The following is a 27,667-nucleotide window of genomic DNA, read 5'->3' on the forward strand; positions in this document are numbered from 1 at the left end:
TCCAAGATCGAGGAGGAAGAAATTTGCATCCACAAGTTCTTCTGGGTGATAGTCACTAGTTGGGCAGCCGACTAAATTAGTGAGATCGAGGGCATAGGATTTTTTTCCCATAAATCTAAAACAGAGACTTTATTCTATGGAGGTTAGCTTAGGGTCCATCGATAACTATTTTGCATTTTTGGTTTTTGGCTTTTATTTTCTTGCTAGAAATAGATGTTTACAACAAACAGGAGGGATGAATAAGGATAAAGGATATAGGAAAGGTGATGGGTAAGACGCGGAACAAATGCACATGGAATCGTACACAACATGAAAACCAAAAACTAAACAATTTTAACCAGGTTGTCTTTTTCTTGTCTGGGTTAACATTTTATGTCATCCCATTGTGCATTCTTCCTCCCACCACACGGTTCAAAGCAATTTTTCTTTTTTAATAATGAAGGATTGGATTTCTCCAAATAATAATAATAATAATAATAATAATAATAAAGGATTGGACGATCCTTTCGAGTAGAACAATGTAGGAAGCGGATACAAAATATATTAATAAAGAGATAACATCATGTATAAATCATATAATGTGGATTACATTGTCACAACTACATACGAGAAGCGGATCAACAAAAAAACCAGATCGTATCCATTAAGCCACACACTGACAGAGTATGATATACGCCGGTGCGGTGATCAATCGCGAATGCAGATGCAATTTGCAGCATGAAACAGGGTGGATATCAAAAATCCCAATGAGGTATTATTACACAACTTAATGACAAAACTTGCAACGAAAGCACCGCTTTTAAGGGATTTAAGAAATGGAAGAGTTGACGAAACAGCTCATTCAGAAATCAGCAAAAACAGCAAAAACATCACCGTGGATGTAGTCATTATCTACCAAACTGACCAAAAAGTAGCTGCTCTGCACCTGCAAAAGTTGAGAACAAGATCGTGTCAATATTACCAACTCAATTTCCATCAAAAGATCGAGTGGAAAGGTGTCTTGGGGGTTGGGGTTGTGGGGTACATTTCAACAATCAAATCATAAATATGTTAACAGGCAAGAAGAGACATTAATGAAAAACACAAACCTCTTCGAGCAATTTCCTAGATGAGTCACCCTCAGAGTATAAGCGGGCCCATCCTCTTGACCAGATTTCAAATGCCTCGTCCTTCCAAACTATAAAACTCGTAGGATCCACGACAGTTGGTTGGATTATCTCCCTTGCTGGAAAGACGCCCCATGTTACTGCATTCACATCAGTCTGGCCAATATTAGATATCCAGCTCCCGTCTTTGTTCACGGCCATGTAAGTTAGAGATGGAAGAGCCTTGCATTTTTCAACAAGAGCATCCAACTTCTCCTTCGAACAGAAAAACTCTAGATAGGCTTTCTGATAAACATATCCTCCAGGGCCACCCCACCCTGAGAAACAAGGTAGAAATGTTAGAGTCTAGATAAATATGCAATTTTCAAGATCTCATACGAGGATAATCATCAAATATAAATATTAGTTTCAAGGAAAAGAAGAGAAACAAAAAATAATAAATCTCTTAGTTGTGCTGTAGTTTTGAAAAAGTAATTCAATCCGATCTTCATGATTGAAAAATAAAATAATGTGTCATATTATCAAGTTCAAGCTAGTTTTCCGCTGAACCTAGACTTGCGATCCTGTAATTATCAAGTGATTTCAGTGATCCTGATAAAAACTCTTGATGATAAAAATCAAGTTAATTAAGATAAAGCCTCACTTGCAAAAAATGAGATACAAATTGAATCTTCGAATGGTTATCATAATCGCAAACAGACAAACATACTTGTCCTTATTGCTTACCAACAGACGGCGAGTCAGATCTTTCCCCATTTACCGCTGGTTGGCTGTTGATGGTAAGGAAACCTTTAGTGTTAATTTTTCCTAGCAACTCGTTTATGATCCTCGTCTCTGGCTGAAGCCCATCTAGTTCAGACCAAGGGCTGCTTCTCAATTTTCCAAGGCATAACTTCTTAAATTTCTGATATGATTGCAATTCCAGTACGTCAGTTCATAGGTAGTTTGCTGACAAAGCTAAGAAAAAACAGAGTGAGATGGAAACTTCACCTCGTAGATATCTTCAATGCTCTTCAATGGGACAACCCATTCCTCAACAAGTTTCTTGTCACGTGCACGTGGCCGCATGAACTGTTGAAAAATTATGACTTAAAGTCATGCATACCCAACTCTAGTGCAAAGGCAAAATATAAAGTAAGAAAGAACATGTGGTTGTGAAAAACTTTAATCACATGAAATAAACTGGATTAGGAATAAAAGTAAAATTTTCTCTGAGAGAACACCATTGGAATGCTCAAGTATTTAACAATGTTGACTAATCCACCCAAATCCATCCCGAAATTATAGGCCCCAAGACCAAATTTGTGTGTTTACTGTACCTGATAATCAGTCAGTGCTCCATATGAAGGGTTACCGGAATCACCCCACCGCCCATGTGGGTACATGTCCCAGCCTACGGTTCTTGATATGTAGCTCTTGGGACGATTAGCCCTACCATCAATTGCCAGGACGATTAGATATTTTCTTTGGGGGGTGTGTGTATTTGGGGGAGCAGTTGGGTTGCATACCAGAAAATTGGACGAACATCTTCTTTAACACGGAAAACATTTGCAGGGCGTCTCCAAGGTAAGGGCCTTGATATTTTGGACTCTTCAATCAGACCAAGATTCTGCCAAAGTAGTTAGTACAATTGTAAGGGGGACATATTTGGTGGTAAGTTTTAATCAAGCAACTCATATTATTCTGATGTACATCTGAAATCAAGTCAGAAGAATAAGAAAGATATAAAGAGAAAACCGTTAATATAGCCAATGCAGATTTCTCCATGTTGAGAGTATAAAGATGCAATGTCCTAATCCCATGAGCCAAAATCTTCTTGCACATCTCGGTTCCAAGGTGAATTCCGTATAATCTCACAGCTTCTTCATTGTCTTTGATAGGCTCCAAGGCAGCAGTAACCTCAGCTGGTATCTACAGTGTGCCATTTTCTTGTTTGTAAAGTGGGGTGATGAGGAAGAAAAGTGAAGAGCAAAAAGGCGACTAATAATACCTTTGTTTTGCAGAAGCCAGTCATGCGTATGAAACCCTTGTAGTTATTAATGGGCATAATTCCAGGAACAATGGGACAAGTAATTCCAATTTGGCGACAGTCATTCACGAATTTGAGGAAAACATCAGTGTCGTAGAATAACTGAGTAACAATGAAATCGGCGCCAGCATCAACCTTTCTCTTCAAATAAAATAGATCACTCTGATATGCTTCTGGAGAGGCGAGGCCATCAGCTGCAATGGCGTCTGGGTGAGCCTCTGGATAACCAGCAACAGTGACGCCAAAGTAGTCACCATATTTGGCTCTGATATGGGTGACCTGCAATTGCAATGGGTGATTTACTGATTTTGGAATTTACAGTGAATTTGCAATGTGCAATTCGCAAGCAATAGATGAATGAATGTGTCAGACATATCTGGGGAATTATGGCATCATCATCATCGTCATCGAGAATTTCAGTAAGATTAAGAAGAAGAGATGATCAACTAATAAAGAAGGTACGAACCAGGTCCAGGGCACAGGCAAAGCCTCCTTGGATCTGAACAAACTTGTCCTGGCCATGGGGCGGGTCGCCCCGGAGAGCAAGAACGTTCTGGAGGCCGTTGAACTTGATGGTTTGGAGGGCGTGGTCGATCTTGTCGACGGGCATGTTGGTGCAGGTGAGGTGCATCATGGTCTCCACGCAGATGAGGTTCTGCATCTTGTTGGCAATGTCCAGCGTCAGATCCGCCGTGGAGCCACCGGCACCCCAGGTTATGTCGCAGAAGGCCGGGCCGTGGGCCACCATCCGATCCAACCTCTCCAACAGGTTCTCCACGCCATCCTCCGTCTTTGGCGGGAAGAACTCGAAGGAGAAGACCACCTTCTTCTCATCCACCAATGACTCCTGGATCTTCTCTATCACCTTCATCCTTCCTTCTCTTGCTTGCGTCTTGTCTTGTCGATGAGAAGATTACTCAGACCTGTAATCTATGATAGAATAGAGTAGAGACCCACCACCTCCCACTGGCAAGTCTCTGAGTCCGCGAGTCTGGAGAGAAAGTGAGGGAGTCACCGACACACGGCAGAAGTGTTGTAGGGGTATTTATAATTTATAGCCAAAATTTAGCACACAAATTCATCAATGTCAGTTTTTATAAAACAATTCAAATATAGCCAAAAGTTCACTTGAATAGACCCAACTACCCTCAAAATTAAAACTTAATTACACCTAAAACCAAAACCTAATTAAGCATCGTTATTCCCCAGTAACATTGCTGCCATATTGGGATCCAGAGGCAACAACATCAATTTTCTTAGACTTTGGATTTGAATCGTCATATATATGATTCTCCTCGTCACCATAAAATCAATCTAAAATATTCTCATCTTCCAATGCACTTGTCTGGAGTGATTTGCTGCAAAGACCTTCCCCTGCCTCCCTCTTTTTCTTTTTGCCTTTTACAGATCCATATTAAAATTGATTCACCGGTTGTGCATATTATGCTCAATTTCCCTTAATTAAATGCCTAATTTGGGTAACCCTCTACTTAAAAGAGATCATATGCAGAATGCATAAGAACATGCAATCGCAGTTTCATAAAAAAAAATTACCTGCCGAATACAATTTTAAAAATATCCAGAAGTTAATGGTTCTAACAAAATTTTCTAAGAAATATCAATTAATTATCACACAAGAATATTCAAAAATTGTAGTTATGTGAAATTTTTATCATGATCTTCGTTGTAGGCTTGTAAATTAAGAAATGAAATTTGATAATTTGATTGACTTAATTTCCATTAGAATAAATACCTCTTTATTAAATGTTTAATTTCATCAGGCTCCTCTTTCTATCTTTTTGGATTCGAATTGAGATATGAAAATAATTAAACCCTAAAATGAAAAAGAACACAAAGAGAATCTCTTTGGCGTTTGTTTTCCATTTTGAGGGTAATTTGGTATATTGATGTGAGGTTTTGGCTATAAATGATAGTTTTTATAAAAACTGACAATTTTGAATTTAAGACATAAATTTTGGATATAAACGATAATTTCTCGTGTTGTAGTATGTATCATGTATGTAACTAGATTCTAAAATTTCTTTCAGATTTTAGATCCCGATTTGCAAATCAAGGGACGGACCATTTGCCCAAAAGGAGTAACTACTAATAATGTGTGGCAATTGCAATTGCCTCCAAATGGCGATGGCATTAGGGATGGGCAAGGGTCGTGCCGGGTCCAAATTAGATTTATTACCTAATTAACCACAATTTACACACAAAAAAATACCTAAATGGTCGGTCCCTATTCTCCTAATAGGGCCGGCCATATCCCTATATATAGCTCACCGTTCTCTCCCAAAAAGGACTTCCAACTCTTGCTAAAATTCTCTAGAATTCTCAAACACTTTTTCTCTCTAAATTCTAACTTTGGCATCGGAGGTTCTTCGGCCAAAGCCCCCCCCAATTCATCGTGGGCGCGTGAGGCTCATGGCCTTAACCTAAGGTGTTAATTGTTTTGTAGGTGCAATTTTATCCAAGATCAAGGAGGAAGAAAATTGCATCCACAAATTGGTGTTTTCATTGAGAGAAGAAATCTACACTCGTAGAAGACTCTCGCATAAAAAAGGTTTTTCTCTATTTTCTAGTCTACTTGTATTTTTTCGTACGTTCTTATTATTAGAATTTTTTATTTGCAAAGATTCTTTGATAAAATGTAAAAGAAGAATACAATGGCTAGAAATTTAGAAAATTCCAATAACCAAGGAATGGGACCACGGCGATCCACGAGGCTAAATGCGACAATAAGTGGAACGGCACCACCACCACGAGTTTCCACCACGGGAACCACCGCGGTGGCTACCTCGGTAGCCACCCGTGGCGAGATCCATGGTGCCTTCACCACGGCCCGAGCAGTGCCATCCAAGGCTCACATCACCAAGGCCACGGCCCAAGCCATGTCACTCCAAGCCCAACGCGTTGCCAAGCCTCGCCCAAGCCTCGCACCCATGTGCATCACACTTCGAGCAGCCTACTCTCGTGGCCCAGCCTGCTCCCGCTGGGCAGCCCATTCTCATGGCCCAGCTTACTCTAACTGAGCAGCTCACTCTCGTGGCCCAGCCTGCTTCCGCCGAGCAGTTCACTCTCGTGACACAGCCTGCTCCCGTGGCCCAGCCTGCTCCAGCCGAGTAGCCTATTCACATGGCCCAACCTGTTTCCACGGCCCAGTCTGCTCTCGTGGCCTTCCAAGTAGCCCAAATCGATCCAAGATTAGTTTAATTATCCCGGCTCTAAATTGCCAGACTAACGATCGAACCAAGAGCATTTTCACCATATTGTTATGTAGATTTGGCATTTCCCAACTCAAATCTCGGGCCCGGAGTCTACCACACTTCCACTGCTCAAGAAGACGCATTCATTCCAAGTTATTCCAACCCAAATGGAGAACAACACTTGTCTCGACAAGTCATAGAGTTGACGAGCGCCCTCGCACAACAGACGACCTTGGTGAACCAGCTCTTGCAGAGCACCGAGATGCAACGTGCCCCAGACGAGGTGTCCCGAAGTAGGACAAGGGCAGACAAAGAACCTCTCCAGCAGCGTCCCTGTAAACAGTCACTCGACCAGCCACGAACTGAGCGTTCAGGTAGTGTACACTCCCGATTAAGCCCCCGAGATAGCGTATACTCCCATCTTAGAGCGCGGATGAGTGTGCACTCTCGACTAGGCCTACAGACGAGCATACATTCACAGTTGGGGTCACACTCTGATAGTCAACATGAGCAACCTTCCAGGCGAAGTGTTCATTCGCGGCTAACCCGTAAGGACCATCATCCACCTTACATTGGAGTAGGCAGCAGGACGGACAGAGAGAAGCAGTCATTTAATCCGGCTCAAGTTCAATCAGCAGCCTGCGAAGAACTCGCTCGCTTGCTAGGAACGCGCTACACGCATCGCATCAGCGGCATAGATGAGCTAAACACATAGAAGAGCAACTTAGACTAGCAAGTCACGGTTGGAGGTAGCCGAAAGCTCCACTACCTCAACAAAGGTAAATTCAGGAAAAAGTATAAAGACTTTTGACCAAGCGATTGTGCAATTTCCAACGCAACGAGGTCACCAACGAGGCACTACGACGGAACATGACCAACATAAGCAGGTCACCCTTCACGGATGAGATCGAGCAGGCACAGCCTCCACGGGAGTTCAGCATGCCACATTTCACATCTTTCAAAGGGGGATGAAGACCCGGAGAGACACTTAAAACACTACCGAAGCGCAATAATCCTCTATCGAAACAACGATGATCTCATGTGCAAGATATTCGCCACCACTCTACAAGGTGAGGCGCAAGATTGGTTCTATACCCTGCTGCCACAATCCATCTGGAATTTCAATGAACTTTCTTTGGTTTTCACCAAAGAATATTCATCATATCGCTCGATCAAAAAGAAGTCCGACCATTTGTTCGACGTCAAGAAAAACCCAAAAGAGTCGCTTCGCGACTATGTGAGAAGGTTTAAAGCAGAAAAGGCAAGGATAGTCGGATGCAACGACTCGATAGCTAGAGCAGCATTCTAAAAAGGATTTCCAGCATACCACCCGCTATTCGGAAAATTAATCATGAAAGAAGATCTAACTCTGACAGACTCTTTCGCTCTGGCAGAGAAGCAAGCACTTTGGGACGAAGCTCGCCAATGCACATTCAAGGACTTGAAGAAATACCCGACATCACCTCTCTACTATCCAAACCGGAAGCAGCGAATGACTTATTCGCATGTTTGATGATATCTAAAGCAGCAATAAGCTCTACCATTATACGAGAAGAGCTGGGGGCCCGACTACCTGTATTCTACAGTTCAAAAGCTCTCATCGATGCTATTAAAAATTCAAAAGCTAACTTTGACGATAGTTGTTGTAACCTAGAAGCTCAAGTTTTACTTTCAAACGCATGCAGTCATCCTCATGACGCACTATTTCGCCTAATCCAGACACGTGACGATAAAGACGTAAGACCCTGGCGAATGCAAAGTTTTCTGACGAACGCAACAACTCGGCCCAACAGACGCGCCAAGGGCAGACGAACACTGGAAAGACACACTCGAAAGCAAGTTTTGTCCTTGTCGCCTTAAAGATTCTACATAGAGCAATATGTACCGGCAGTTCAGCACCACTTCCTACTACGTATCACACGGTCCTAGCTGACCCTTACTTCATAATTCAACTTTAAAGTGGTCCAATACCAGCAGTTGAGCATCTCATGTTGCGTGTAACATGACCCCAGCTCCACGGCTCCTTACCACGCATTCATGACGCAACAAAGCTGCCTAACGACACCCCGAAGGTAGCCAAGCGCGCCCTAGCTGCACTTGCTCCACCCGATAGAGACTTCTAGCATTTACATGTCCACGGCGCATCCAACTACAAAGGTTCAAGAGTAGGCGTAGTCCTTGTCATCCAGACAGTTAGATGCCTAGGTTTCAAAGTATCCAACAACGAAGCAGAATACGAGACCCTACTAGCAGGCTTCCAAATGGCAAAAAACTTAGCAGTGAAAAAGCTCGCAATTCATTCTGATTCCTAGCCAATCGCTAGCAAAACTGCTTGAAGTGTTTCAGACTTACACCCTCACTCAAGTTCCACAGGCAGACAACGCTCACGTGGACGCACTAGCCAGCCTAGGCTCCACCCTTGACCACCAACTCAAAGGTTTTATTCCGGTGGAGTATCTAGACGAGCCGACCACAGAGGCGAAGCCAGCAGCCGAGGTGTCACAGGTTAGTACAACTCCAAACTGACAAGATTTCATCGTAGACTACCTGGTCAATGGCATATTCCCCACGAAAAGATTGGAGTCTAGAAAGCTCCAAATCAAGGCAACACGCTACTACATGTGGAACGGCATTCTCATCCGAAAATCCTACACCGGACCACATATCTGCTGCCTAACGCTTCCCGATGACTTAAAGGTTCTAAGCTCAATCCACGAAGGCGTTTGTGGAAATCACTCCGGAGGTCGACCCTTAGCACAGAAGGCTCTTAACGCAGGCTACTACTAGCCTAACATGCACCAAGACGCTAAGGAGTTAGTACAAAAGTACGACCGTTGCCAACGTTACAAGCTGGTACCAGCACGGCTTGCCAGCGAGCTACACCCGTAGACGAGTCCTTAGCCGTTCATGTAGTAGGCAATCAACCTGGTAAAAACTATGTCACGTGCTACTGAGGACATAGGCATGATGGTCGTGGCAACCGACTACTTCACCAAATGGGTAGAAGCAGAGCCCAAGATGACCACGACTCAGACGAACATATAGCACTTCATATGGAGGAACATCAATTGCCGATTTGACATCCCTTAGTCTATTATCACCTACAACGGCTCGCAATTCGTGGGCCAAGATGTGGCAAAGTTCTTCCCAAAGTATAGCATCAAGCAGCATATGTCCATACCAAGATAACCTCAAGGCAGTGGCGGGCCGAAGCATCCAACATGATGATCCTCGACTACCTCAAGAAATCCTTACCAACAAGAAGGGAAAATGGCCAGATGAACTCCCCGGATGTCTATGGGCATATCGCACCACCAAAAGACGAGCAACCGGTGAAACTTATTTCCCTTTGGCATTTGGCTCAGAAGCAATCATTCATCCTAATGTCATCAAGCCAAGTATCATCGCACTAGTACTAAGCATTGAGCAGAACAGTAAGAAGATGACCACAAACTTAGATCTGGTAGAGGACAAGCGCGAGCAGACCATCACCTGCATCGCAGCCTACCAGTAACAACTCATTTCTAACTACAACAAAAGGGCTAAGATCCGACAGTTCCAGCCTGAAGATCTAATCCTAAGAAAAACCTTCATCACTGCCCGCAGAGAAGGCTCCAAAAAGATGGATCCCATCTGGGAAGGTCCTTACAAGATCAGCAGAGTAGGCGGCAAGAGTAATTACACCATCGCCACCATGAAACGATAAAAAGATAAAAAACCAGTAGAGCGTCTACAATCTGAAGAAGTACCATGTGTGACCTCCCGCTACATCAAAGCCCGAAGACTCAAGAAGCTCAACATGCACCACCTCACAAGTCGATGACTATCCAGTTGTTATGCAGTTCATACCTTACAACTAAGTTCTCGTTCGTTTCATTCGTTTTTCAATGAGGAATTCAGAAGTAATCACAACTTGGCTTGGCTGTATGCTTACAACAATTGATCACTCATGCACTTCAAAAGAAGACTGCGCCCTTCTTAGGGACTCATCGCAGGAATTATACCCCCCCCGATTGACCAACTATGCTCTCCAGTGCGAGAGGGTAAACTAATTGCTCTCCAGTGCGATAGGGTAAACCAATTCCCGGACACCCACATGGGTCAGCTCTCCAAGACGGGAGGATAAACTTTACACTCCGAATATCCAGACATGGATGAGCCTGGCTGCCCTAGTATAACTAGATGCACGATGGCTTGCGTCGGGATTCCTAGAAGTAGCCACAATGGTCTTTTTCAAAGCTTAGTTAGCTGAAGGATTTTGGGTCTCTGGCCTAATCCGTGGGGAACCGGGCCCTAGAGACGAAGGGGCACATTATGCAGTATGCCCTACAGACGGCTGCCCTGGAACCCTAAAGCTGCTACCGAGTGCACTAAGGTAGCTTAGGGTTTCCGGAAGACTGCCTACGGTTTGCCATTCAAGCAGTAAAGCCACGCTAGACTTATACAACCGCACATTCTTGTGAAAGGTTAAACAAGCTAGCATGCATATACGAAGTTTTATCCACTGCCAACATGCTACGTAGTCGATAAGCTTTACCTCTGCCAAGCGCGGAACAACCTACACCAAGTCCTAAAGTGTTGTGATACTTGCTACGCAACCTATGGAATTGGAGAAAGCCAAGGTTAACAGCCTCGTGGTTACGCGGACTTGTCTACTTCTGTAAGTAAGGCATCTGGTTGCCAACCCTATAGCTAACAACTTTGCAAAGTTCTACACCAACACCTACGGCTGCATAGGCTACACGAGCTTTTCTACTTCTAAAAAAGTATCATGCCTACCACTGGTCTATCAAGTCTAAAGATTAGGGCATGAACAAAAGAAGCGAAGATGAAGAAAAGCGAAGGAAGCATGTTTATAAACAATTAGCAAAGGCCGAAGAAATTCAAGCAAAACAAGAGCTACAAGGAAAAACAAATAAAATTATAAAGGCTACCTAGAAGATTACAACAACTTATACATCCCACGACTACTTGGTCGCCACACCTTCAGCAGCCGCGACGCTCTTAGCAGCGGCATCATCCGGTGCTTCTCCCCTGGCTGCCTCAGCCTGGGCACTAACTTCTCCAACTACTTCACCAATGGAAGCCTCAAAAGTAAAAGCAAGCAAGTCTTCCGGAGAAATAGATAAGGTCTTGAAACCTCAAGCCCATCCTTCTCACCCTTCAGCTGCTCATTCTTCTCAAGCAGACCAACACGGACGCGCTGCAACACATCCACTTCCTTCTTCAAACTTTCGTTGATCTTCAATACACCTTGAAGTTCTAACACTTGGGGTTCAAGCCTATTGACGATTCTCTTGAAGTGGATCACTTGATTATAAGCAGTAATCAACTCTTCATCATTTGCATAAGCAACGAAACGAAGCTCAGAAACTGCAAACTCAAGATCTTGAATCTAAGGTATGTAACATCCAATCTCATTCTCTGCACTTTCATACTTAACTTGTATCGCGTCAAGCCTAGTCTTCAAGTCAACGATCTCGTGGCGAGCGGTCTCAAACTGTAGAGAAGTGGGGGTAGAAATATTAGACCCATTCAAAGCAACAAGCTCAGAATCCAACCTCTTGATCTCTTCGGCTAAAGAATAAGTTTCAGCTGCCATAGTTTTCACTACCTCATTGGCAGCCTTGCTATATATGCATCATAGCAAGCAGAGCAATCCTTCTATATTGGGTCATATGCTTCGCAAAGGAACTTGGGCAAACAACCTTTCTACCGCCATCAACAAAATTGGCACAAGCGTCCATGTCTTCAAGCAAATCTAGTTTCAAAAGCACACAGATCTCAGCAGCCTCCCCAGAAGCAGGCTTAATGGATTTTTCATAGCTGCCCACGCGAGCAGTCTCTTCCTTCCTAGCAGGCGAATCAGTCTCAGCAGCAAAGGGAGTGAGCCTTAGCACCATTTTAGCAGCAGAGTCCACCTTATCGCTATTCATAGTAGCAAGCCTCTCCAAAGGTGAACCAGACTTAGCTCCCAACAGACATCTTGGTATAGACTTCGGCATTTGGGGCATGACAGAACCTTTACGCTAAGCAATCCTATCAGCAATCGTACTAGCCATTCTCGACATGGCAGGCGCCACAGGCTAAGATCTAGCAGCCTCAGTTTTTCTTCCCATTGGAAGAAGTTATGTCAATCACATGCATCTCGGCAGCAGGCAGGCCCTCATGAGCAGTGGATGAAGTCTTTAGTTTTTCTCAACCGACATCTCTTGAGCAGGCGTGGAAGATCTCTTCTTTCCACCTTCATTCATAGTAGGCTCCACGACAGTGATCAGACGAGCTAATGCATCCGCCTTGATCCTTTTTACCTCATCTTTCCGGAGCAGTCCACATTTCTCCCGGTGAAGATAACTAAGCAACCAACGTCATTCATGGTACTCAGCAAGGGAGCTCAACCTAGCATTCCAGCAAGCAAGAGGCCTACATGTCTAGCATTCCAGCCGCTCATGAGGCCCGCGACCTTTTTCTTTCTTTCAATCATCGGCCTAGCTCGTGTCAGGACCAAGAGCCCAAAAGACATGAGTCATGCAGCCCGTCTAGCACTACATCCCAGCACTTCAATCCGCGGCCCTAGCCGCACAAGCTGTCTATGGCTCTAGCTAAGTTGAGCAGCCTAAAGCAATGGTCCCTGCCACAACACATCCTTAGCCTATGCCGAGCCAACTCCTAGCCCCTACCAACCGACGTGCCGCACCACCCCGACGGCTGCCCCGCGATAGCACTATCCAAGAAGAAAACAAGAAAAATTAAATTTTTTACATCGGCGCGGCATAGAGAAGACGAAGAAATCAACGAAATACGGTCTTTTGCACGGGCAAGATGTAGAAGATTGCTAGATGAGGGGGAACAAATATCCTCTAAGCTATCTATCTCTTGTAGGGTAGAATAAATCGTTCTCCAAAGTTGATTTAATAACCCACTTAAGGTGGACTTAAATAGGCTTTGAGAGAAATTTATTTCCTTTTCCTAGAATGATCTAATTACCTATTAAAGATAGGATCTACATCAAAATAGGAAGCAGTCATACGTTCCCTAAAGCAAGAAGATATCTACATCTGTTGACCTTTCTTACAAGCAGCTCAACAAGTGTGGGGGCATTTGTGGAGACAAAAATAATCACAAGGCGACACGTGGATTTTTAGACAGAAGAGGACAAAAATACCCTTAAGGCATAACAGGATTCCTACGCGCGAGCAGCGGGTAATCATCCCTCAACCAAGTCAAAAGTGCCCAAAATAGGTAACAATTCAAAACCTATCTTATCAAATCCCTTCTACAAGGTAACTCCCAAAACCTATTTCATTCCATATATTTTTTACCTCATTTTCCCTCTTTTAGCTAATTATCTTAATCATTCCATAACTCCCCAAATAATTTCTTTCAAAATATGTTAATTAGTCAATTAATAAATTTATTACCTGATTAATCTATTAATGGCTAATTAACCACAATTTACACCAAAAAAAAAATACATAAACGGCCAGTCCCTATTCTCCTAATAGGGCCGGCCATATCCCTATATATAGCTCACCATTCTCTCCCAAAAAGGACTTCAAACTCTTGCTAAAATTCTCTAGAATTCTCAAACATTTTTTCTCTCTAAATTCTAACTTTGGCATCGAAGGTTCTTCAGCCAAAGCCCCACCCTATTCATCGTGGGTGCGTGAGGCTCTTGGCCTTAACCTAAGGTGTTAATTGTTTTGTAGGTGCAATTTTGTCCAAGATCAAAGAGGAAGAAATTTGCATCCACAGTCTGCATCAGTATAACCTTCAACACTAAAGTGATTATTCCTTTTAAACAAAATTCCTTTGCCTGGACTTCCCTTCAAATATCACAATATTCTCATCATGGCATTCATATGTTGTTCTCCAAGATCATGCATGTATTGACTCACTACACTCAAGGCATAAGCAAGGTCCAGTCCTGTGTGTGCCAAAAAATATCAAATGGCCTACTAACCTTTGGTATCTTCCTTTGTCAACTGGTACTTGATTAGGATCAAAATTAAGCTTCAATCCTTCTTCTAATGGTGTAGCTACTGGCTGACAAGCTGACATGCCAGTTTCGTGCAACAAATCAATAATATACTTCCTTTGAGACAAGAAAATTCCAGAACTGCTTCTCAACACCTCAATCCCTAAAAAATATTTCAAGGATCTAAGGTCCTTCATTTCAAATTCTATAGACAGGTATCTTTGCAAGGCCGCACGTTCTTCCAGATCATTACCTGTTACCACCATATCATCTATATACATAATAAGTGCAGTAAGCTTCCCATTCTATCTTTTCAGGAACAAAGTATGATCAGAGTCACTTTGTCTGTAACCAAATGCTCTCATAGATTTTGTGAATCTTCAAAACCATGCTCGAGGGGACTGCTTCAAGCCATACAAGGATTTCTTCAATCTGCACACCTTTCTTTTGTATTTATCTAGAGCATTACATCTAGGTGGAAGATCCATATAAATCTCTTATGTCAAATCTCCATGCAAGAAGGCATTTTTCACATCGAACTGCTGTAAAGGCCAATAAAGATTTACAACCAAAGACAACAAAACACGAACTGTGTTGATCTTGGCCAAATGAGAAAATGTATTTGTATAGTCAATTCCAAATTTTTTTAGTGTATCATTTTGCTACCAGTCTTGCCTTGAAGCGATCAACCGTCCCATCAGCTTTATACTTCACAATATAAACCCATTTACATCCCACAGGTTTCTTACCGACTGGCAAGTCTACGATCTCCCAGGTAGCATTCTTCTTCAAAGACTTCAACTCTTCATTCATTGCTGCTTACCAACGTGGATCAGCTAAAGCCTTCTGCACACGGTTAGGAATAAATACAATAGATAATTGATGCACAAATGACTTATTTGATTCTGACAGGTGACTGGTAGACACATCATTTCTTAACGGGTATAACACATTAGACTCAGGGTTGGGCTTACTCATCGAATACCTAGTTTTGCATTTAGGGTCGGCTTCATAAGTAAGTTTAGGAATACCTCGATTAACGCGATCAGGGAGACGACGTGGTGGTGGTGCATCCGGGATTGAAGACGATTGATTATGGTTATTAGGACTCGAGATCGACTGTGAGATAATTGGCGACATAGGATTGTCCGGTGGTGAGGAAACTGGCAGTGAGCTATCTGGCAATGTCGACTCGTCCCTTTCAAGGTTTTCAACATTGTTTCCATGTGAATGATCACCACTTGTCTCCAAGACATTACCACTTAGTTCCAATTCATTCACATCATTGTTTTCATGTGAATGATCACTACTTATTTCCAAGACATCACCACTTAAATCCAAATCATTCACACTATCTATATCTAGAATAGTATAATTAAGAGTTTAAACTTTTGTCTGATTCTCACCTTGAAGTGAAGACTCAGGATTGGCAAAGTACATATCATTCTCATGAAATGCAACATCCACAGTGACAAACAATTTTTTCGTCAGATGGTGATAACAACGATACCCCTTCTGATTTGAGGTATACCCCACAAACACACATCGTAAGGCCTGAGGCTCAAGCTTACTTCTCTGCTGTTTATGAAGATGAACGAAGGCCACACAGCCAAACACGTGAGGTGGAAGATTAGGAACTGTAGGAGCATCAACATATGAAGATATGGTCTGTAGCGGTGTCTGAAAGTCGACTGATCGAGATGGAACACGATTCATGAGATACGCAGCTGAGGTGAGAGCTTCTCCCCAAAAAGATAATGGGAGACGCGCCTCGAGCAAAGAAGCACGAACAACCTCTAGAAGCTGACGATTCTTGCGTTCTGCAACACCATTTTGTTGTGGAGTATATGGACATATAGTCTGATGAACAATACCATGATGATCAAGGAAGGCACGAAGTTCAGAGTTTACATATTCGCCGCCATTGTCACTCCTAAGAACCTGTATTTGTGACTTATATTGTACTTGTACCATTTTGTAAAACCGCTAAAACAAAGAAGTAACTTCACTTTTTGACTTCATCAAACAAACCCAAGTCATACGTGTGCAGTCATCAATAAAAGACAAACTAATAAGCACCACCAAGTGTAGTAGTTTTAGATGGTCCCCAAACATCAAAATGAATTATCATAAACAAGATTGAACTTTTATTCAAACTAGGCATAAACGAAGTACGATGACTTTTAGCCATTTCACAAACACCGCATTTAAAGCTAGAAACGTCATGCTTAACAAATAGGCTAGGAAGCAACCTTCGTAAATAGCCGAAAGAAGCATGTTCAAGTCGACGATGCCACATCCAAACCTCCGAAGCTTTATCCCTCTCCCTATGAGATCCTTCCACGGCAAGAGCTTGAGTCAAATTTCGAGAACTGTTCGATGTAAACTCCAAGTAATAGAGCTTTCCCATCCGAATACCATAACCAATTGTCTTACGAGTCTGAATGTCATTTAAAACACAAAAGGAAGGCCAAAAAATAATAAGGCAATGTAGGGCGACAGTTATTTGAGCAACAGATAATAAATTATAGTCAAGGGAAGGAACAACAAGTACATAGTCAAGATTCAGGGTATCAGAGAGGGAGACATCACCTTCCTCAATAATGGGGACAACATTACCATTGGCAACACTAACTATAGTATTGGTGGATGGTTTTAACGTTTGTACCTGTCTAGAATCACAAGTCATATGTTCAGTACCACCAGAATCAATTATCCATGTACTATTCATAACAGATGCAGAAACTTTAAAAGCCTTACCATCATTATCTGTATGGTCAGAATCTACCTTAGTTTCAGCAACCAATGCACACAACTTGAACTGGTCACGATTGGTCCTACTTTCCTGTTCAGTTTGATCAGATCGATGCATAGTGGTATGAGCCCAAAATGCCACTGCTCCAAGTAATTTGAGTGAGAAAAGATATGGCCCAAATTCTTAGGCCAACAAAAAAATATGTAACGTGGGCTAAAATAGAATAGTAGCCAAAAAACAACAAACGACCTTTTTATTTTTCTTTTCTTCTTTTCCTTTTTTTCTTTTCTTGTTTTCTTTTCTTTCTTTCATTTTTTTTAATAATAAAAACAAGGTGCAGGGTTGCACTGCAGAAAAGATAGCAATTATGCAGCCACAACAATAGCAACGAGGAATAAGCAAAGAATCCTCGGAGATGGGCTTCAACCAGGTTCAACGAAATTGGGTCTTTTGGCAGACGGGGACTACGGGATTCTGCATGACAAGGATGGGTGATGATCGCAAAACCTGTGCTGCTGAGAACGATTTCAGTTGGAGCGACTCAACAATGATGGGTAAAAAATATGGGTTGGTTCGACGACGAATTAGCAAGTTTTGTCTCTTACAGCGGCAAGATTTCTGGGTTGGGTCTTAATTCGTGGGTACGTGATGCAGTACTGGGTCATGGCGAGTGGATGCAGGGATCGGTTCGGTGAACTCTGATCAGCAACAACGGTGTCACTCGTTGGTCGGACGGGCACGCTACACAACTGGATGCGCGGTGGTCTTCAATGGACTTGGATCAGGAACGATAGCGTCGCTCTCTGGTTTCACAGTGTGCAGCACAACTAGCTGCACAGGGATTTCTGGTGCTGGGTTCTTCGGACAAATTGCGATAGTAATTTTTTAAATTTTTTCTTAACCTGGCTCTGGTGCCAAGAAGAGAATGCTTTGAATAGTTATATATTCTTTTCAATAAGAGGTACTTATAAGTGTACAACCCTAACATAAATGGAAAGATAACTAATTACAAGTGACTACATGAGAATACACGGAATTACGTATCATTAGGGATCTTACCTAAAATACAACAGTCAACACGTTCTGTTCTCTCTGCTTTTATCGGTCTTGGTCTTCAGTCTTAACTGACGGTTAATTCTTTGTTTTCTTTTCTTTTGGGAGGTGGTGGTGCCCACTGCCCGCGTCTTCCGCGTGAAAACCCATGAAGATTATTGTCAACAAGAAAGAGTGAAGACAAAGCAGGCTAGCCAATGGCCAGCCGCATCTCCACAGGTCGCCTCCTCCGCGGAATTAATCATCTGCATCTGCTAATTAATAAGTAATTAGTTATATATCCTAGGCTTGTTAGTCAAAATAATCTCAAATATCGATATAACTTCTTATTTTGGTTTATAAGATTTAAATTAATAGAACTAGTGCTGAGTTGTCCAATATCAATTATTTTGGTAATTCTACAAAACAATTCTGTTAAATAAGAATAAAATGACAAAAATATTTTAATTTTTGTCAAATCATTTTGGCTTATTGTTTATTAAATTGGGGATATCTTTGTTATTTTGGTCTTTATTTAACAGAAATTTTTACGAAAATACTTAAATGATTGACTGGACAAATTTAGGAACCACTACTATTAATTTCAAATTTCAGAAATCACATTGAGAAGTTATGCTCGTCACAAGAACAATTTTAACCAAAATATCTATATAATATAAAAAAACGTGATGACAAGGACTTCAAGACTTTAGTTTTTAACCAAAATAATATGCCAATATAACAAGTTTATTTAATGACGAGAACAAATGCTATATTTCAGACCCTACACGCACATGCACTTACGCACAGGCGGCAAACTGGAAACACTTGATCCTGTATTTTTCTTTCCTCTACTCACTCGTCTACTTTTTTCACACCAGCCCAGATTTACTGTATGATCTATAAAATTAATTATATGATTAAGATGTCAATGGGGTTCTTGTTAATTAAGTTGGCTGATATGTATTATGGAAATGGAGGAGGCTTGACTCGCTGCCAATTTTTTTAGGTTGTTTTTCTTTATAATGGGCACACACAAAGTGTGTGAAAAATTTTTATTTTTATTTTTTGAAGTAGAACAAGATAGGAAGAGAGTGATAGAGAATGTGAGAGTGAAAAGATTTTTTTTTTAATTAGAAATATTTTAGGATTACATTTAGGTGAGGCTTTGAAAAAGAACAACAAAATTTGGTTGTGTGAAATTATATTTATGTCCATATTACTTATTTATGTTCAGTTTTAATTAGAGCGTTATATAATTATACTGGTAATTTCATAGAATTTTGGTTGAGTGTTTTATTAATACGTAGTTTATTTTTCTTTACATTAAACTTTCATTTTTTTATTAAATTTATGTTTTTTTTTCATTAAATAAAATTATTAAGTGGTTTTTTATTAAGAAAAAGTTTGGTTAAGCCTTTTTACTAAGAAAATGGTTCAGTTTTGGCAATTTCTCTTTCCTATAATATAAAGTGCTACTATACTCATCCCAATGTCTTATTTCTCCACCCACCACAATAAGTTAAAAAATTAAAATGTTAGTTTTTCACCTCTATTATTCCTAAAATAACCTCTAGAATATTCAATTTTTTTTTTAATTTTTATTGCATAAAGCCACTCAGTACTGCAGTCTTGTGGTATTCCTCTTCACTTGGAAGTGAAAAGTCTTAGGTTCGAATCTCGTGGATGACAATTTCGATACCAAATTAGGTTGCCCATTGTGTGGTTTAGCCGAACTTCGCCTCCCTATAGTGTAAAAATATCAATGTACTCAAAAAAAAAATTATTGCGTAAATTACATTTTACACAATTCATGCGTCTTCTTCGTCCTCCAGCACACCATCCACACTAAGAACATTGTCTTCCACTTCATCGGCGCCTCCCACTGCAACTGCCGCTACCATATCTGACACGCCCTGATCCCGATGTCCAGGGGACAGCGGGATGGCCACATGCTGGCCGACACCCGAGGGTGACGCAAGCCATTTTGTGAATGCATATGTCGAGAACATGTGAAACATGCATATAAATTTCGCACGAACTATATAATGTAATATTCTAATACAAACCTTACCAAAATAATATAATAATATTCATTCGACCATAAAATGATAGTGATAATGCATGACATGTTCAGAGTATACATCTAATTCAGAATACAAGTGAAATGTGTGACAGAAAGTGCTATTACAAGTGATGTCAAAAGCAAAGAGGATGACACGATATCACTGGTAGGGGAATGCCTCGTTCCTAGGTCCTGAGGGGGTGCAAAACAAACATGATTGGACGAAGTTGATATATAAGTAGTACTAACATAGTTATTCAACAACGTACTAATCCCCAAATTTTATGAAAACTCAATAATATAATATGTAATAGGTTTTCGAAAAACATATATCATATAGTGTGCTTAATAGTGGTATCATATATCAGTATCTTACAGCCGAAGCCAATATAAATATCATCTCTCGTAGGCAGAACAGTGACCATCAGAGAAGCACAAAAATCATTGAATATAATATTTCCAAACATAATACATATGTCTCAACGGAGCTCAGTAGCTCAAACATCATATCTTAAAACCTCTTCATAGTATATAGTTATCAATCATATATACTACAAAGAACGTAAAAATCGATAAGGTATGGTATTCCAAAATATTCTCAATAAAGCATGTTATCTCATAAAGTGTAAATCTAATTTACTCATAAACATTTCATAAAACATAACCATTAAATCATGCTTTTCATGTATGCATTCTCTAATAGTAAAAACATGCATTTTAGAAGGGGTCCACTCACTGATACTTCGTCGTCGAATAGCCGTGCAAACAAGGAGGGACAAAAACGCCGTTAATAATCGTACCTAAGCACATAAAGGGTCCAATTAATAAATCTCTACCATAACGATTGAATTTCAAAAAACGGACATCATAAATGGATTTAGGATGTTGAAAAACATAAGGGTACCTCAGGTACCCCTCCCCCAATGGCAACACGCTGAGATGGGTTGCCTAAAAAGTTATCGGCGCCGCCGACAGTGGATGACAGAGCACAGTGCCTCTAGTGGAGGCGTGTGTGCTCCACGCACCAACATAAGCAGGCACCCATGCGCCCCTACACATAGGCTCACACGTGGCATGGGATTTGGGTTGGTTCCACATGGGTTGGGCCAAAGGTTCAATGGGTCTGGGCCAAAGGTTTGGGTTTGGGTTCAGATAGGACCAAAAGCCTTGGGTTTGGGCTTTAGGGCTATTGGACTTGGGCTAGGTTTAGTGGGCCGAATGCCCAGGTTTACACAGCCTAAAGACCCGGGTTTAGGGTTACCGAGTTGGGTCAACCCAGCTTTCAGGCCAATTTCGCGAAGAGGAAGCCGAAGCCTTCCGAGCTCCGTTCAACTCTAATACACAAACATAGGACTCGATCCACCCACCAAAATGAAGCTTAAAGAACGTAGATTAAGATTATACCTTTTTCAAGTCCAATCGTGGCCTGGAAGTGGTCGGGAAATGGGCTCGAAGCCGTCGGACCTCGCCGGAGAGGTTTGTTGGGTTCTCTATGCTTCAGAGAGGGGGATGGAGAAGGTCGACACTAGTAGGGGTGTTGCCGTCGTGATGAGTGGGTGGGTGAGTGTGTTGGTCCTCAAGAATGAGAGAATAGTGAAAGAGAGATATATGCGAGAAGGACAGAAGTGAGAGTGTTATGAGAGAGAGGGAGTGAGTTGCTTTTCAGAAAGAATGAGAAGAGTCACGGGGAAGGGAAAAAAGAAGGAAACATGTGGGCCCTAGTGGCTCACAAAACAAGGTCACTAAAGACGAAACATGAAAATATCCGAAAAACATTCGATGTTCGAACGTAGAATCTTCGTTATAAATCCGAATTTGAAACCGTTCGCACCTACGCGTTTGTGCCGATGAGTACGACAAGAATAACTTAATTAAATTAAACCTACGCGTTTCAACGAGACGGTCAACAATGTCAACTCAAGGGTAAAAAAGTAATTTCAAAAGTACAACAATATGAAAATACCCTAAATTTGAGAGGGGTTTCACAATATCGACTCGAACCTCTACCACTTCATCTACAAAGTGGTTGGATTTTGTTTTGTTTGAATCGAACTCAATCTATATATGGATTGTAGATAGACAAGCCTTGAAGAACGTACCTGCCAATGGGTTTTTTTTTTTTTTTTTTCTTTGGTCTTAGATGTCATTTTACAAAGGATAACATTAGTATTAAAATGTAGATTGAAAAATAAGACAGTGCAGTGAGTTTATCATCACTTATAATATATTCTCTAGAAACGCAATTCACAAGAAAGAACGGAGAAGCAGGTAGGCCAAAAGGGAATTAATCATCTGCTAATTAATAGCATTCGAAACCTCTAGCTGCTTTTTGCTTTAACAGCTTCCAAAACCTAATTCCTCAATTATTCTCCTCTTTATCGTCACTCTCACTCTGCGCATGTAAATACGATTACAGCCTTACATCCATCCTTACAGGCTTAAAGCCTAGCCTAACCTTACTTTTATAAATTTTATATTTTTAATGACTAGTCTCCCTGGCTTTGAATTGGACATTGTTCCTAATAATAATTTAACGGACTAATTAGTACCAATCCCATTTTTAATGCGACGCGCTTAATTCATGGGACGACACGGCACTACTCAGTCAACAGACAGATATAGCCGCCACAGGACAAACCGCGTATAGAGGTAGTAGGCTGCCTCTGCCGGCCGGCACGCATTCCATTCCGCTGTGATCTCCAGCAGGCTGCACGTAATCCAATCCATTCCAATCCGTCATGGCAGAAGGAGGAACAACCTTGGAGTACACTCCGACTTGGGTGGTGGCTTTGGTGTCTAGTGTCATAGTCATCCTATCACTTTTCCTCGAGAGAACCCTTCACTACACTGGCAAGGCAAGCCAATCCAATCCTATCCATCAGTAGCAATGATGTCAATTTTGAATAAGAGAAGAGACTACAACTAATCAAGTTAACCCTCCTTGATTGTTTGCTTGCTTCAGTATCTCAAGAAACACAACCAGAAACCTCTCTTTCAGGCCTTGCAGAAGATCAAAGAAGGTCGGTCAAATTCCATTTTATTCATTCATGAATCGATACTATTGAATTATTTATATGATGAATCCAATTGGTGGTGCGCCATGCATGCAGAGTTGATGCTTTTGGGGTTTATATCACTGCTGCTGACGGTGTTCCAAGGACGTATAGCCAAAATCTGTATAACCGAAAAACAGGCCGGTCAATGGCTGCCTTGCAAGAAAGAGACCACCAGTACTAGTACCAGTGCCCATTTCCAGACCGTGTTCTTTCCCTGGAGCAGTGCTGCCCGTCGTCTTCTTGCTGAAGACTCTGCTTCCACCACGTCCGGCTCCTGTTCAGAGGTACCTAGCTACCTCTACTTTCACATGTTGGAGTTGTTCCACCTGATGATTTGACATGACAATCAAAACTCAACCAATCTAACCGACTCTATAATATATGTATGTATATCTAATTAATCTAACTAATTCTTTTCCAGGGGAAGGTCCCTCTGTTATCCACCACGGCATTGCATCATCTTCACATCTTCATTTTTGTGCTGGCTGTGGTGCATGTGACTTTCTGTGTTCTAACCATTCTTTTTGGAGGAGCAAAGGTAATATTAATTAACTAACTGTCATCTTTAATTGATTTCTTATTCTTAATTGTCTTCTTCCTGTTCTCCATCTAATTCACTAATCATTCTACGGATATACCATCAATTATATTACTGTCGATGGAGCAGATACGTCAATGGAAACTTTGGGAGGATTCTATCACCAAAAAGGAGTACAACCCACAAGAAGGTAACACTAATACATACTGTTGGTACTGCTGGTTAACTAACAAGTAACACAGTTAATGTAATGTTTACACCACTGATCAGGATTCAGATGGATAATTGTTCCTCACTAATGAAATATTATGTGTGCAGTTTTGACAATGAAGTTCACCCACGTCCACGATCATGATTTTATTAGGGGCCGCTTTCGTGGTATTGGAAAGAATTCAGCTATTCTTGGCTGGTTGGTGAGTCATCATATCAATATGAACAATCCTTTTTCCTTTTTTTGAGGAGTAAATTAAATGCGCATCCAGGGTATCGACAATCCTTTTTCCTTTAATTAGCTAAGCTTCATCAACTTACTCTCTCTACGTCTGCGTCTACATCTGCATCTGCCTGCTAGTGCTAGTGCTACATCATAATATCAAATTCTGAGTTAAAGGGATCCCTTCTTTTTCAGCATGCATTTTTCAAGCAATTTTATGGCTCTGTGACCAAAACAGATTATATGACAATGCGACTAGGCTTCATCAGCGTAAGTTGATTTCGTTTATTATTTTCTTTTCTCTTTGTGGTGCTCGATATTGCACATTTTGAATGTTTCCACTCAAATTACACTTGCTGTTTCGAAATTCAGAGTAATTCTTTCTTCTGTAGACCCATTGCAAGGCAAATCCAAATTTTAATTTCCACAAGTACATGATTCGTGCCCTTGAAGCAGACTTTAAAAGAGTCGTTGGGATAAGGTTAGTTACACTTACAACCGATAACATCATAGATTCACAAGTATCATGTTCATAGTTCCATTAGCTGCATCTTCTTGCTAGCTGTTTAATTAGCTCACTTCCATACTCGTGGACTTGGAGGATCATGAGATTTTATATTGGAATATATCGTCCTTGGAATGTTCCCTCTGCTGTCACAAGGCATTCTTACTTTGAGGATTCTATTAACTTTTTGTTTTTATTTGCAATGACAGCTGGTATCTTTGGATCTTTGTGGTCATCTTCTTGTTGCTGAATGTGTCGGGTAAGCTGTTACAATTTTGGGATTGTATTAGTTTTATTGGCAAGAATTTGAACCTGCTGCATCGCATGAAGATCATTACCGACACCTCACACATACTTGTGATGTTTAATTGTATGCAGGTTGGCATGCCTATTTCTGGATAGCATTCATTCCATTCATCGTAAGTTTGACAAATTTATACTTCGTAAAATTAATGCACTAGTTCTCGTTTTGTCTCCCCAAATCTACAGGCTAAGCAGGTAACTTAATCTAAGGTTGTTTCATCTGTTGTGATTATTTCTTAATTTTATTGATTGTCTATGAATTGGTGTGCAGCTTTTACTTGCGGTTGGGACCAAGTTGGAGCATGTAATAAGTCAACTGGCCCATGAGGTTGCTGAGAAACACATTGCAATCGAAGGTGACTTGGTTGTTCAGCCTTCAGATGATCATTTTTGGTTCCACCGGCCCAGACTCGTTCTCTTACTCGTTCATATCATCTTGTTCCAAAATTCGTTTGAACTCGCATTTTTCTTCTGGATATTGGTAACATTTTTCTTCAAAATCATCAAATTGAAGGTCAAAATGCGAGTGCTAGTAGATTACTTTCTCATATTTCACATTTGGTGCTTCAATCTCTTGCAGGTTCAGTATAAATTTCATTCCTGCATGATGGGGGAACTTGGTTATGTTATCCCAAGGCTTGTAATTGGGTATAAAACCATGTTCATTAACTATAAATGTTTGATATATTCGTATTCCAACACATGTTCATAAACCTGCTAACATGTTTTCTTTCTTCTCTCTCGTCCGAATGCCAATGTCTCAAGAGTATTCGTTCAGTTCGTCTGCAGTTACAGTACCTTGCCACTTTACGCAATTGTCACACAGGTGAGTTGCATTGCGGGCAAACACACACACACACATAGAAGAGTTATTGCTGCAATTGCACTCCTTCCTTTGTTGCTCTATCCATCTTATGTCTACTGCTTGTAATGAAATCAAGATGGGAAGTTCGTTCAAGAAGGCTATATTTGAAGAACATATACAAGAGGGGCTTGTTGGGTGGGCTCGGTCGGCCAAAAAGAATAAGGCGTTGAGAAACGCAGCTAATGCGAATGGTTCTGGTTCTGGTGCTGGTGCTGGTTCTACTCAAGTAGGTGTAGGTGTAGGTCTCAAAGAGAAAGAGAAAGAGGCTTCAGCGACACTTGAATTGGCTCAAAAACTGAAAGTTGGAAACAAGGAGGGATCTTCTCTCCAACGTCATGACACTACTTCTACAGGTGCGGCTGCGGCTGTGACTGCCGGAGAAATTGAGCCCCAACAGCCACTCATACAGCAAAGTAAACTTCAATAAACCTGCCGGAGAAATCAAGCATTGCGATTGGATCATATGCTGCGGCATACACTGCATTATGCTATCAAAGTGGATGTTGTTGATACAATTCTCCCTGCGAGTGTTTTTAACTCTTATCAGTTTAAAATGCTTGCAACACTTTAAGTAGGCATGAGGGTCTTCTAAACAAGTGATTTGTTATATCAAGCGCGCCACTGTTGGCATATACCAACTTAAATGTTGAATTGTAATGTTATTTGAATGTAAACCGCACCATAAGTAAACTGAGTTTTTAATAAAAACGATCGTGCCATGAATGAGGTTAAGATCCATGTTAGGTTTTTTTTTTATTATTTTAATTTTTTTTTAATGCAATGTTTTGGAAAGGACTTTAAATATTTTCTTTATGTCTGCCAAATTCTATATCTACTAAAACTCAGGGGATTGGTACTGTTTATTAACAGTGCCGTTCCGGTTTCGTCCCTCATTTTCTTCATGATTCTTCAGCTTTAGTGGGATTGTGCAGTAAATTGTCTATTTTGCCCTTCATCATACGTGCTACACGTGCCTGTTGCCTGTTTGCTTCTAAGCGATGTTGACACGTTAGTCTGATTCGAAGAGTTCTCCACCGTTCCTTTTCGTTTTTGGTGGGGAATGTGCTCGAAGGCTCTTCCATTTTCTTACGTCGCTTCTCCCTTTCTTTCCTCTCTGTTTATGTGCTTTTCAACCCTTTGTGTTTCCCTGCTTCTCTCTCTGCGTCGATCATGTGTCGTGTGAAGAGTTTCTTTTTCCGGCTGATTGCACTGTTTTAGGTGGTTTCTCGGATTTTTTTTTTTTGTCTTTTCTTTGATTGGGAAGAAAATTTGTGTTTTCAATGTGGTTGTTTAATCTGATTGGGTTTTTTTGTTTCAGGAAAATTGGTGTGCGAATTTTAGGGTTTTTTTTGTGTACAACCTTGCAAACCCCTTCTGATTAAGGTCTGTGAATTTTTTCTTTCAAATCTCTTCTTATTTTTTTTTTCAATGATTTGTGTGTGGCTGTTCCATCTAATTCGATTTTTCATTATAGGAAATCTTGGTCTTCGAGGTTTAAGGTTTTCGTCTAGATCGATTGCTTGATCGCTGTAAAATTAAAGTCCTCTGTTTTTTTTTTCTCTCTAGAACTCTGTTTTACTATGTTGTTTTTGTTGCAGGTGGCGGTGTTTGCTTGGTTTTGTGCTCTGGTCTTAGAAATTGAATAGTTTTTTTTTTTGGTGGTTTCGTGCTATCTTGAACTCCAAGTGGAAAGCCCAAGGAGCAGAAAATGGACAATCACAATTATTATTGGTTTTATATTTAATTTTTAACTCAGTTTAATTAATTAATTTTTTTTCACCAATTAATTT

General features: G+C 41.0%; 2 protein-coding genes and 1 long non-coding RNA gene across 5 annotated transcripts; 2 read left to right on the forward strand and 1 right to left on the reverse strand.

The window, feature by feature from the left end:
* Positions 1-541: 541 nt before the first annotated feature.
* Positions 542-4,178, reverse strand: LOC126600269 (methylenetetrahydrofolate reductase 2-like). Its single transcript, XM_050266857.1, has 9 exons — positions 3,602-4,178; positions 3,097-3,414; positions 2,844-3,017; positions 2,615-2,715; positions 2,426-2,537; positions 2,097-2,177; positions 1,833-2,010; positions 1,089-1,423; positions 542-925 (listed from the first exon to the last, which is right to left on the reverse strand). The coding sequence occupies exons 1-9, from the start codon at positions 4,004-4,006 to the stop codon at positions 842-844; spliced, it is 1,788 nt and encodes a 595-aa protein (XP_050122814.1). The 5' UTR covers positions 4,007-4,178; the 3' UTR covers positions 542-841.
* An 18,520-nt stretch (positions 4,179-22,698) lies between these two features.
* Positions 22,699-26,613, forward strand: LOC126600279 (MLO-like protein 1). The gene is made up of 14 exons (XM_050266867.1): positions 22,699-23,032; positions 23,140-23,197; positions 23,288-23,517; positions 23,655-23,771; positions 23,901-23,961; positions 24,090-24,184; positions 24,400-24,474; positions 24,597-24,685; positions 24,919-24,968; positions 25,088-25,128; positions 25,284-25,493; positions 25,593-25,660; positions 25,778-25,838; positions 25,954-26,613. The coding sequence occupies exons 1-14, from the start codon at positions 22,916-22,918 to the stop codon at positions 26,302-26,304; spliced, it is 1,623 nt and encodes a 540-aa protein (XP_050122824.1). The 5' UTR covers positions 22,699-22,915; the 3' UTR covers positions 26,305-26,613.
* Positions 26,614-26,931: 318 nt separating this feature from the next.
* Positions 26,932-27,660, forward strand: LOC126600416 (uncharacterized). 3 transcript variants are annotated; one of them, XR_007615441.1, is made up of 4 exons: positions 26,932-27,095; positions 27,196-27,260; positions 27,352-27,376; positions 27,476-27,660. It is a non-coding gene; the product is annotated as an uncharacterized LOC126600416 (long non-coding RNA). The 3 variants fall into 3 exon arrangements; XR_007615439.1 differs by lacking the exon at positions 27,352-27,376; XR_007615440.1 differs by having other exon boundaries at positions 27,196-27,660.
* Positions 27,661-27,667: the final 7 nt, after the last annotated feature.

The sequence above is a fragment of the Malus sylvestris genome, chromosome 2, assembly GCF_916048215.2.
Source record: "Malus sylvestris chromosome 2, drMalSylv7.2, whole genome shotgun sequence".
NCBI lineage: Eukaryota > Viridiplantae > Streptophyta > Magnoliopsida > Rosales > Rosaceae > Malus > Malus sylvestris.